At 46.8% G+C, this 12380-nt stretch overlaps 1 protein-coding gene across 1 annotated transcript in view; it reads left to right on the top strand.

Moving 5' to 3' along the window:
• The first annotated feature begins 4528 nt into the window (after positions 1–4528).
• FDFT1 (farnesyl-diphosphate farnesyltransferase 1) overlaps positions 4529–12380 on the top strand; it is a 31751-nt gene continuing 23899 nt past the window's right edge. Inside the window, exon 1 of the mRNA XM_079139016.1 lies at positions 4529–4726. Coding sequence (XP_078995142.1) covers positions 4628–4726 — 99 coding nt within the window. The 5' untranslated portion in view covers positions 4529–4627. The remainder of the gene's footprint in view (positions 4727–12380) is intronic.

Below are 12380 nucleotides of genomic sequence, written 5' to 3'. Positions count from 1 at the left end.
CACTCCATTAGTGAGCTACACCCCAGGCCCAGTAAAGGGTCTTTTACTCTACAAATAGCATCTCCTTATGAAGGTGGCCTCTCAGAGATTGCTGGGTTGCACTGATGAATCCACTTAACACAGGCAGGGACGTGAGTACGCACCTGCTGTCTGCCCCAAGGGAGCAGAGATATACCTTTGCTTGTGGCACAGGGGAGATGATGATTCCTGACAGTGAAACTGAAGAGGGTAGCAGGTGTTTCTGGCTTTTCTTTACCCTCATCTGTCTCAAATTATTGCGCGCTGTCAGTGGAGGGGGAAGCCACATCATAGCAAACTGTGATAGTTAACGTGACCTGAATGGTGCTGAGTGCTCCCTGCCCTCCCTGCACCAGGCAGGCACTCCCCTGGGTGGGTGCTCAGCCCCCACTGTGTGCTCACTCTGCACTGCTTGCCAGCTGCTTGCCACTCACCATAGTTCCTGTGCAACAACCCATGGAGATAGGTACTTGTTCCTTTGTCCTTATTTTGTGGATGAGAGAACTGAAGTCTGGAGAGGTTAAGGAACTTGCTTGAGATCACACAGTTTAAGATCCAGAGCTGCTGCTTTCATTCAGGCTGCCATAAAAATAAAAAACCACCACTATGGACTGGGTGACTTAGTAGACTTACTCCTCACAGCTCTGGAAACGGCAGCTCCAAGCTCAAGGTGGATTAGGTTGGCTAAGCCCCCTCCTGGCTTGCAGATGATGGCTGTCTGTGACCTCACATGTGGGAGGGGAATGCGAGATGTCATCCTCCTCCTAGAAGGACACTAATCCTATGATGGGATCATATCATGACCTCAGCTACAACTCCATTAATACCTAATCAACTCCCAAAGGCTCCATCTTTTTTTTTTTTTTTTTTTGCCGTGCTGGGGTCGAACCCGGGGACTCGTGCTTATAATGCAAGCACTCTGCCGACTGAGCTATCTCCCCAGCCCAAGGCTCCATCTTTAAATGCCACATCAAAGGCTTCAAAGTGAGTTTTGGAGAGACACAGACAGTTCATAACAGCCACCCACTTCTTTGCCCACCACATCATAGACCCTCTGTGGGGCAACTCAGTTGTACCACAGGCGTAGAACAAGTCCTGGCTCACATTAACCAGAACATGAGGGGTGTGCCTTCCAGATAACCAGGTTCTCTGTTTATTAGCTCTGAAAATGTGATCCAAGGAAGAATCCTGCCTTAGGTGAGTTCTGAGAAATGCTGCATGCCGCCTCTCCCACTCGGGGCTCCATGAAGCTCATGAGGCCACCACAAAATCCCCTCACAGGAATGCAGGCTCTTACTTCGCTCTCCCTGGTGTTTCCAAACCCAGTTTTACATGAACTCATTTTCTCTCTACTATTCCTTGGAACACAGTGTAGACGACAGCTGTCATGATCCATGGGACCCCGGACTTTCCAAGCATCACTTGACTGGATGCTCCAGTCACTGTACTAAAAAAGGTGCCTCTGTTTTAGACCATTGCCTGCAACTAGAATCCACAGTCCCGTATCTAAATCCTTTTCACTTCCTTCGTCTTGTGGACTTTCCTTTGTACATACACACACCTGCTGTCTCCATATTAGGGATACTGTCCCTGTTGGATCAGGGGCCAACCCTTGGGACTTCATTTAAACAATTTCCTCAGCACGGCCTGGTGGCACACACCTTTAATCCCAGTGACTCAGGAGGCTGAGGTGGGAGGATTGCAAATTTGAGGCCAACCTCAGCAAGTTATTGAGGCCCTAAGCAACTTAGTGAGACCCTGTCTCAAAATAAAATAAACTGAATTTTCTCTTTAAAGGCCTTGTCTCCAAATACATGAATTTTAGGGTGACAGTTCAGTACATGTGACTGAAGGGTTTGAGAAAATCTTTAACCTTTCTGAGGCCATCTCTCTGCACTTTTTAAATTTAGTTTGTAAAACCCACTTCTGAACCAAGTGATATGAATATTTGATAATTTCATTCCAGAAGAGCAATTTATGCACATTAATATGTGTGATGTATAAAAACATTATTGAAATTCACATTCCTAACCCTTACTAGATGATGCTAAACTGCTAGGCGCAAGTGGGGCAAAGCTGGTGCCAAGTGGACCATTTCCTGTGGGGCCACAACCACAGGATGGTAGGGCCATAATATAAGAAGGTGGGGTGGGAGGCCGCAGCCCAAAGGTGGGTCTTCACACATGGACCCCAGTTATGATGGACAGAAAAGAAAAACTGATGCCCCTGGCAAGAAGAGAAACGATAGGGCTCAGTGCAGCAGTGGACGTTGAAAGAGAGGGTCCTCACAGTGAGGGGCTCCATCATCATCGGATAACCAGATGTGGGGACTGGGGAATGGATGACAAGAGCTGAAGCTGGCCAAAGCCCACCATGTGAGAGTAGGAAGAAACCACCCCCTGCTGCAGGAGCTGGGTGGCTGTTCATCGGACTTCAGCCACATGCCTGTAATCTCAGCTACCCAGAAGGGCCGAGTAGGGCTGAGTTTGAGGATAGTGTTATATTGTGTGCATATACGAAAAGGTAACAAATCCCATCCTTCCACACAACAACAACAAAAGTGTGTTTAGCCCAGGCACCTGCACCACCTGTGCCGGGGGATAATGGACTCAGAAAGTAGGCCTGGCTCTCCAAAGGCTCTCTGGCAGCTCTTCTCACAGCAGTGATGGTCAGTGTGGCGACCTAGGTGCTCATGCAGCTTGAGGAAGGTTGGAGACCACAATGGAATCTTGGAGAGAGGCTGTTTAAAGGACGGAGGACCAGAGGGGAAAGAAACCAGTGAGACGAGGGAGTGGGGAGAAAAGAAATTCCGGTGGAAGCTGAGAGTAATGTGAATCTGAGATGAAGGAGAATGGCTGAGAAGAGGCCTTTTGGATTTAGCAGTTAATCAAACTGGAGGTCGTGACCTTCAAGAGAGCGCGTTGTGCAGAGTGGTAGCCCGTCTAGAGGGGCTGGGAACTGGATAGGAGCTGAGAAAGTGGAAAGTGGAGGGAGGTCTTCCCTGCGGGAAGTTTAGCCTTGGAAGAAAAGGGAAGGTCAAGGAGAAGAGTAACTTTTTCAAGAACGCATATAAAGTGAAGACGTGTATGAGTAGTTGAGGGGAAAAGCGAGAGGGAGAGTGGGCATGCCAGCACCTAACGATGACATTCTAACTGGGAGAATGGCACATGCCGGTAATTCTGGTGACTTGGGAGGCTGGGGCAGGAGGATCACAAGGTCAAGGCTAGCTAACGGCAAGTGAGGGAGGTCTTGGGATGTAACTCAGTGGTAGAGCCCCCCAGGGTGGCATCTCCGGTATCAAAAACAAATGTCTCGCAAGGAGAAACATACTGAATATCCTAAGTTAAGTGTCACCTCAGAATGAGGTAACACTGGTGAACACTGCAGCAGGGGAGTGGGATCAGCAGCGGCGAGGTGCGGGGCTGGAGTGGGCCTCTAGGAGGTGAGGTCTGAGCAAAGGCTTGGGGTGGTCAGCCCAGCAGACACCGCGGTGGGGAAGCACTGCTACGAGGGAACGGCTAGGCAAAAAGCCCTGGGGCCAGAGCAAGTCGCAGAGGTGGACAAGGGGTGGGAGGGCTAATCCCGCGGGGCCTGCTGCCCCACCTCGGGTGGCCTTCTGCTGAGTGAGATGGGGAGGGACGGTGGAGGCCTGAGCGGCCCTCGGGATGCTTTCCATTACCCGGGTTTGAACCCAGGAGCGCTTCCCACGAGCCACGCCCCAGCCTTTTTTACTTATTCCGGGCAGGGCCTCACTAGGTTGCGGAGGCCGCCTTCGAACCTGCCGGCCTCTCGGCCTGACTTAGATTTTAAAGGACCCCCGGGTGTGGTGTTGGGAGACCGGAGGCGGCTGCGGCAGCCGGTGGCGTCCGGGCTCGAGAGGTCCAGGAAGAGGCCAATACCTGCCTTCCTGCTGCCTTTCCGGGGCGGAGTGGGACCAGCCGCGAGGTGGACCCGAGCGGCGCGCGCCCGACCCGGCCTGCAGGAGCGGCGCGAGCCGCGCTGGGCGTGCGCGTGCGCGGATGGCCCCGGCCGCGTCCCCCCGGCCTGCGGCGGGCGGTGCACGCCCGACAGCTTGGGGGCGGGCCGCCTTCTACAGGCTTCCTGCTCAGGCCTCGGCGGGTTCCGCGCCCGCGAGCCCGACAGCGGGGCAGAGCAGGAGCGGGGCGGCTTTGGCCTAGGGTGGTGTCTGAGCAACTCTCTCGCGGCGTGCACTTCAACTCCGGGGCAGGGTAAGCGAAGGAAAACAAAGGCCGCCTCGAGGAGGCCAATCCCGCTCGCAGGCTTCTTTCGGCCCTCCAATGAACTCCTAGGGCGTGGTCGTCACGCCAGGCTCGTCTCACCGCTGATTGGCTGGCGTCTTCCTGGTGCGAGCGGCTCTGTCCAATCAGCGCCCGTCAGTCCACTCCGCGAGCCCTGGGTAGCGGCGCGAGCGCCCGAGGCCGGTTGAAGTGGGCGGGACGTGGGCGGGGCTCCGCCGTGCTGGGCCCGCCTCCGCGCCCGCCTGCCGGGCTGCACCGCCTCCTGCGCACCTCCGCGGGTTGCCGGCAAGTGCGGGACAGATCCCGAGAGGGGAGCACCGCGGTCTGACAGCCCGCCGCCGTCCCGCAGCATGGAGTTCGTGAAGTGCCTGGGCCACCCCGAGGAGTTCTACAACCTGCTGCGCTTCCGGATGGGGGGCCGGTGGAAGGTGATCCCCAAGATGGACCAGGTGGGCCGAGCATCCCTGCATCTCCGCCGGGCGGGAGGCCGTGCGCCGTGGCGGCCTCGGGGAATCCAGGCGAGGGCCGCCCGACGCGTGGCGCCGCCCGCTCCCCCGTCCCACCAGGCGCGGGGCTGCCCTGCCGACGGCCTCCCCGCCCGCCCGCGTCGTCCGTGCCTGGACCTGGTCAGGTAGCTTATGCGCGTTTCCGTCTCGGGGGCGCTGGCGTTGGGCTGCGCGCTAATAGGCGAGCTCCAAAATGGACACGAGGGGTGGGGTGAGCGCGAGAGGACGTGTGGGAGTTCTGCGGACGCGGTGAACCGTGCAGGGGTTGCCACGTCTGGAGACCTCCTCCCCTTCCAGTTGCAGCCACACCACCTCCCCTGGCGCCTCCCGCCTTCCTCCGAGCTTCCAACCTACCCCTCCAGGTTCCTGCCAGCTCCGAGCCTGTTGATTGGCTGGACGACATCGCTGGGAGGCCAGGACTTGGTTTTATTTATTTTTCGTCTGCCTCATGCCTGTACCCTTTATTAAATGAATGATTGTGCTGCTGTTCCAGCAAGAAGATTATGCTTACATAATTACTGAAGTTTAGTCGAGTTAGTGGGTTACATCAAAAGCTTTTATTTTCCCCAGTGGGAACGTCACAGTCAAATGCTGTATTCAAATGTTCTCTCACCCGAAAAGAACGTTTTATTCTTTATCCTTATTTCTCATCCTTTAAGGTCTTGTTTCAGGGAGTGCCACGCTTCGTTGACCCTTCTACAGACACTCACTGAACACACCTGTTCCAAAGCTAGATGTTATATTGCATGCGGTATGGATGGCCGAATGCCATGCAGTGTAGACAAATAGGAAGCTCACCATCTAGTTGGGGCAATAAAGTGTTATAAAATTGTTCATTGATCCAGGTGTGGTGGTACACAACTGCAATATCAACTATTTAAAGACTGAGACAGGAGGATCACAAGTTCAAGGCCAACTGGGGCAACTCCGGGACATCCTCTCTCAGAACAAAACAAAGCTGGGGGCATAGCTCAATGATAAAGGCTTGATTAGCATGCGGGAGGCCCTGGGTTCCATCCCCAGAATTGCAAAATAAAATTGTTGATAGGCAACAAGGTGTCTTTTTTTTTTTTTTTTTTTTTCTTTTTAGATATACAGGACAGTGGAGTATATTTTGACATACATACATACATGGAGTATAACTTATAATTAGGATTGCATTTTTGTGGTTGTACATGATGTGGAGTTTCATGGGTGGTGTGTTTGTATATGAATACAGGAAAGTTATGTCAGATTCATTCCACTGTCTTTCCTATTTCCATCCCCGCTCCCTTTCATTCTGCTTTCTCTAATCCACTGAATTTCTATCTCCACTCCCAGGTGTCTTTTCTTATCTGTGAACTTGCCTTCTCCAGTGCTGTTTCATCCTGTAGCAGTCCCCTAGTTATGTATTGAGGTTATTTGTGAATTGGTTTTATTCTCTCAATGTCTCTTTCAGATTTAAGGTTCTATATTTGACTTTGGATTTTGAAACTAGGAACGTTTTTTGATGTGCTGTATCCATAGCTTTTCAATACATGTGAAGATGAATTAATAAACAAAGCTGTCTTCAAGAACTTGGTTGCTTTTTAAACAGTATAAACTTATGTAAATGTGGCAGAATATAGTAAATGTAAGATAATTTACAGGAGGGAGAAAAATCACTATTGGCTGGAATAGGGATTTAATCTTTTGAGGACTGCCTGAAGGAAATATAGCTTTAAATTGCTTCTGTGCCACGTTGAATAAATACTTAACTTGAGATTCTTATTAGAATTTTTTATTTGGGATGCTCTTGAAATTATTTGCAAATACAGGTTGAACGTATCCAATCTGAAATCGGAATTGCTGCAAAATCTGAAACCTTTTGAGTGCTGACATGATGACCACAAGTGGAAAATTCCCTGTCTGATCTTACACAACAGGTGTGGTAAAAACAGAGTTGCACTAAAAATATTGTATAAAATTCCCTTCAGGCTGTGTGTATAAGAGTGTATATGAAACAGATGAATTTCATGTTTGGACTGGGTCCCATTCTCAAGAGATCTCATTATTTATATGCAAATATTTCAAAATCTGAAATGCTTCTGGTCCCAAGCATTTCAGAAAAGGGCTACTTAATCTGTATTTTGTTACTGTATGTTTGTGCACTGGAGGAAGTTCCACTGTTTTCAGATTCTTCCAGAGATCTGTGACCTAAGACAAAGAATCTCTTTTATAATTCAAATTGTTCAATCTCTCCTGAACTCCAGTGACAAAGACAGGTAATTTACTACCTCTGGGGGCCCACCACCAGTTCTAGTTCTCAGGAAGAGTGAGGTGGACTTTTCACCCTTTGTTCTACCTCTAGAGCCACAGGGTGGCTAACCCTTGTTCTGTAGCAACACTTGAAGTGTGCTAAGAGAACTCTAAAATGCTCTAGGAATATCAACGTAAAAGATGCTTCTCTGTTCCTTCTTTATTAATCATATTACTCTTCAGATCATGTACTAACCAAGTCTCTCTTTAAAGTCTAGTATCCCACAGTACTTTAAGGATGTTCTGGCCACTTTAGAACTTTATTTATTCATTTCTTTTTTAAAAACTTATTTTGCAGTACTGGGGAATGAATCCAGGAATGAGCTCTACCACTGAACCACACTCCCAGCTCTTTTTTGTTTTTATTTTGAGGCAGGGTCTCCCTAAACTGCCCAGGCTGACCTTAAACCTGTGATCCTCCTGCCTCAGTCTCCAGAGTCACTACTAGGCAAGTTGCTAGGATTGCAAGTGTGTGTCACTGAATTTGCCAGTTTAGAACTTTAAATTTCTTTCATTTATATGCTACTATTGCTAATTAACATGCCTTAAGATTTCATTAACTTAAAAATGTATTTTAACTACAAAATACTTCAAATAGAAAAATTCTGAAAATAACATTACATACTGCCTGGTGTCTATCTCTGAGATTAAGTATTTATTAATTTTTGTTCTATTTACTTCTTTTTTTTTTTTTTTTTTTTACTTAAGAAATCAGTGCTAGGGTCTGGTATGGTGGCATATGCTTATAATCCCAGTGATTAGGGAGGGTGAGGTAGGAGAATCACAAGTTCAAGGCCAACCTCAGCAACTTAACAAGGCCCTAAGCAACTTATCCATACCCTGTCTGAAAAATAAATAAATAAAAACAGCTGGGGATGTAGTTTAATGCCAAAGTGCCCGTTTGTTCAATCCCCAGAACCAAAAAAAAAAAAAAGAAATTAGGCCGGGGATGTGGCCCAGTAGTAGAGTTCTTGTGTAGTATATGCAAGGCCTTGGGTTTGATCCGCAGCACCCCACACACATACACACACACACACACACACACAAAAGTTAACATCCAGATACAACCAAAGCTGTTTTCTGCATCTCAGGTCTCCCCCACCCTCCATGTCTGTTTATTGACTTTTTCAGGCAGTCACCTCATGCTGTGGAATTGGACCTCTAATTGTACCTGTTGAAGACCTATTCTCCCATCAGGGTGCCCTGCTGAAAGATAGGAACCCTAGATATTTACCATTCGGCTACAGGGTGTCATAATAATAATTGGCTAATGTTTATTGAGCTCTTACAATGTGCCATGTGCTATTTTGTTCTAATATTTATTAAACATGCACTTAAACCCTTTAAGGAAGCCAACATTACTTTTCCTGTTTTATAGATGAAAAAACAGAAGCACAGAGAAGTTAGCTAATTGCCTAACCTCCATTAGTTATTAGGTGGCAGAGCTGGATTTTGACCCTTGTTCTCTTAACCCTGCTGTGTTACTTATCCTTGAGGTAATGCACTGCAAGGGTGCATTAAGCATAGGTTGTCCAGATCCAGCTGCAAGGTGAATACACTGTCGTGTGATGGATGCAAAGTGGAGACACCTATCCCACTAAACACACTAGTAGTCTAATGGAGAACAGGTGCACAAAACAGGAAAAAGAAAGACAACCCAGGGACTGTTCAGTAATGCCAAATAAATTTCGGGTATTTTAGTGATGTGGAAGTGTTTTTGAAAGAAACTTTTTCAGAAAAGAAGGGAAAGAGGTTGTAAGGTCTGACATCTTGTAAGGGGAGATTTGGATTAGTGGGGAGAACTTTCGGAGGGGAAAAGATAACCAGGATTGTCTGTGGAATGACAAGAAGAGTCAGCCAGGGTAGGGTGCTGGCCAGAAGCTGGGCCACATTCAGTAGGTGATCATCAGAAGCACAGCTGTGGCATGCTAAAGCGATATTTTTGGAACACTATTTAGCAGGGAGTGAAAGGAGATTATATTGGGTGTTAGAGTAACCAAATACTACTAATAATAGGTATCTATTGACTTCTTATTGTTTGCCAGAGGCTGTGCTAAGCTCTTTAAATCACTGTCTCAGCATATCAGTTTGTATTGAGTAACAAAACTTAGTAACCTTTAACTCTGGGAGTTTGGTTATTCGATCTGGGAGTATACTTTTTTTTTTTCCTTTTCTTTTTTTCCTTTTTTTTTTTTTTTTATTTAAAAAACTTTTTTGGTAGTGCTAGGGATTAAACTGAGGGCTTCCTGCAGTCTAGGCAAGCACTGTACCTCTGAGCTACATCCCCAGCCCATTTTATTTTAAGTCAGGGTCTTACTAAGTTACCCAGGCTAGTCTTGAATTTGTGATGCTCCTGCCTTAGCCTCTTGAGTAGCTGGGATTACAGGGATGCCTTCCTGTGCCTGGCCATGTGAGTGTAGTTGACACCACTGAACTATTTAAAAAAGGTAAATTTTATGTTAGTATATTTTACCCCAATATAAGATGTCCAAGCTTAGTGACTTAAAGTAATAGCTGTTGTTTAGTTTACAGATCTCTTGGCAAGCTGGGGATTCTTCTGGCTTGGATCAGATTGACTGATTCCCCAAAGCCTGCTCAACTGACAGGTTAGGCTGTGGCTGGGTGGCTGGGTGGCCAGCAGCTGTAAGCAGAGTGTCAGCATCTCATCGTCCAGCAGGCTTGTCCTGGAACCCTCCATGTGGGCCCTGGATGAGGGCAGACCCCATGCTCACACTTTGCAAGACTGTGCTCCAGACATATTTGTTCCGTCCATTCGGTCCGAAGAAGTCATAAGGGGAACCCAGATTCAAGAAGCAGAGAAACTTATCTCCTGATGGGAAGAGCTACACATTTATGTAGCCATTTTTTAACTTTCTATACTTAGTCAGTCTTGACAACAATTTGTAAGAGGGAAATACTGTTATTACTGCCCTTTTACAGATTAGGGAAACGTGGCAGAAAGTAATTCAGTGATTTTTTTCCAGCGCCCCACAGCTCCTACGTGGTGATCCCAGGGTGCCTGGCCAGGCCTGTCTGAACACCTCTGTGCTTCTAGCCTGGAGGTGGCTCAGATTAAAGAGCTCAAGCATTGCATGATCCCAGACAGCAGGTCAGATACCCATTTTGTCACATGCAACTCGAACACATCAAAGGTGCCCTGCAACAGTTTCTTCCCTTCCTGTACCTTCCTGCAAGTCTGCCATCCATCAATTTAACAAATACTTGGCCACCACTTGCATGCCAGATATTGTTCTCATGCTGGAGATTCGACAGTGGACAAGGTAGCTGAAGCCTTGACTTTTGTGAAAGAGAGAGACAAGTAAAGCAAAAGCACAGTATTTTAGGTGGAAGGAAGTTCTATAAAGAAATTAATAGCAGGGCAAGAGATCCGAGTGTCTGAGGTCTGGCGAAGGTAAATCTATAGGGGTGTGATTTGGGGTTGAACTCTTCCCTGTTTCTTTCCTCTATAAATTGAGACTACTGGAGAAAATGGTAGTGTTGGTTACCTCTTCTCCCCAGAGGTAACCAACCCACCATGGTATTAGGGATAGAGAAGGACTTCACAGAATGCCCTTTGGTACCTTTTGAATTTTTTTAAAGTGAGACTTCCTGATGCAGGACAGATGAGGCTGGATGCCCAAGGCATTATCAGGAGGGTCTCTGGGGTGGGGTTTCCTGGTGGTTGCATCATTCCTCCTCCTAGCTCTAAAATTCAAATTAATTAAATGGTACAGCGTTAGCTGTTTTCTGAACACTTTTTAAACCCCTGGGAGCCTTCTTTTTTAGAAACAGTTGTGTTTAACCTGAGGGAACAAGTAGAAAAGTACATTTCCCTTCACTTGACATTCTTCATTCTTGAGTAACACAAAAGCCGAGGGGAAAACAATGTATGCTTAGCTGACATTGAATGCTTATTATTTCTGTCATAGAAATTCAGGGTTCAGAGGCTGAGGGTGTAGGTCAGTAGTAGCCAGTATGTGTAAGGTCCTGCTTTCAACCCCCAGTACCACCAAAACAAAAACAGAAACAAATCAAAACAAAAACAAAAAGAAATTCGGGGTTCATCAAATTTGGTTTATATTTTTATGAGTATATCAGTAGATCTAAGAACATTCTGTCACATGCAAGTTATGTGGCATCACTCAAAATGGAATAAGCAGAATTTTTCTTTGCTTTCACTATAGACAATGTGTAATTCACACTTCCAGTTAAGGATCATATAATATTAGGCAATTTTAGGCAAAAGTATAAAGTTGGAAAATTATTTTCACTTCTTCTATATACCCTCCCATTTGGGAATAGTTAGTACATATGTTGGCACTCCACTCAAGTCTCCTGGAAGTTTCTGAGTGGATGTACTGAATATGAATACTCTGACTTTCCTCAGAATACAGTCATGTATAGCTTAATGATGTGTCCAAGAAATGCATTGTGGGTGACTTCAGCATTGTGGGAACGTCACCAAGTGTAAAAGCAGGGCTTTTGTATCCAGGGGTCTGACTTCTGTCAAGTCTAAACCATGTTATGACTAACATCTTGTTCTGGGGGGAGTCAAACCCAGGGCATCATGGATGCTGGTCAAACACTCTATCACTAAGCTACACCCTCAGCCCTGGACCATTATCCAAAGTCTCTTGATTATCTAGTTCCTGGCTCAGTAGTGTTGTTAGCTGAACAACCTATAGTGACTTAACCTTGGAGACACAGTTTCTTCATCTGTAAGATGAAGGAGGAGGTCAAAGAAGGAGGTCAAAGTTTCAATACCTTCACTACAGTTTCTCAACTCCAGGTTTTTCTTAAGAAAGGCTCAAATCACTTGGCAGCAAAGCCTGACTTTAAGTTGAAACTTCATTTGTTCACTTGGTTTAAATATTCAAATGTTTTGCTGGAGAAATACTAATGATTGATCATGGGATGCTCCGCCTCACTGTTAGGGCTCTATGTGCACTTTATTGTCTGTTGTCTGAAACATGAAAAACTCTGAATTCAACTACATATCTGACCATGGAGGTTTCATGTGCCTTGGGGCCTGTAATACCTTCCTGAAGGGCATAGTAAGGATTAAAGTTACATTGTGCTTGGAGTATGGTATGTGCCTCATGAATGGTGGTCCTTGCTTGTGTGTGAAAATCCAGTTCTTATAAGTACCGAGCACTAACCGATTTTGCCACCAGAGCTCTTAAATCCAGTTCTTAAGTGTGTGGGTTTTGTGCTTTTTGTTTTTCCCTCCTGAGCAAATCTGTTTTATTGAAAATGAGGAAGGCTGCAGGGCGGGTTGTTAGATGTTCTACAGTCCTTGGAGTTCAGTCTTGTGCTTACA

This window comes from Sciurus vulgaris, assembly GCF_902686455.1.
Source record: "Sciurus vulgaris genome assembly, chromosome: 5".
Lineage (NCBI taxonomy): Eukaryota > Metazoa > Chordata > Mammalia > Rodentia > Sciuridae > Sciurus > Sciurus vulgaris.
Note: the sequence above shows the minus strand (reverse complement) of the source record. Positions and strands in the feature narration are given on the sequence as shown.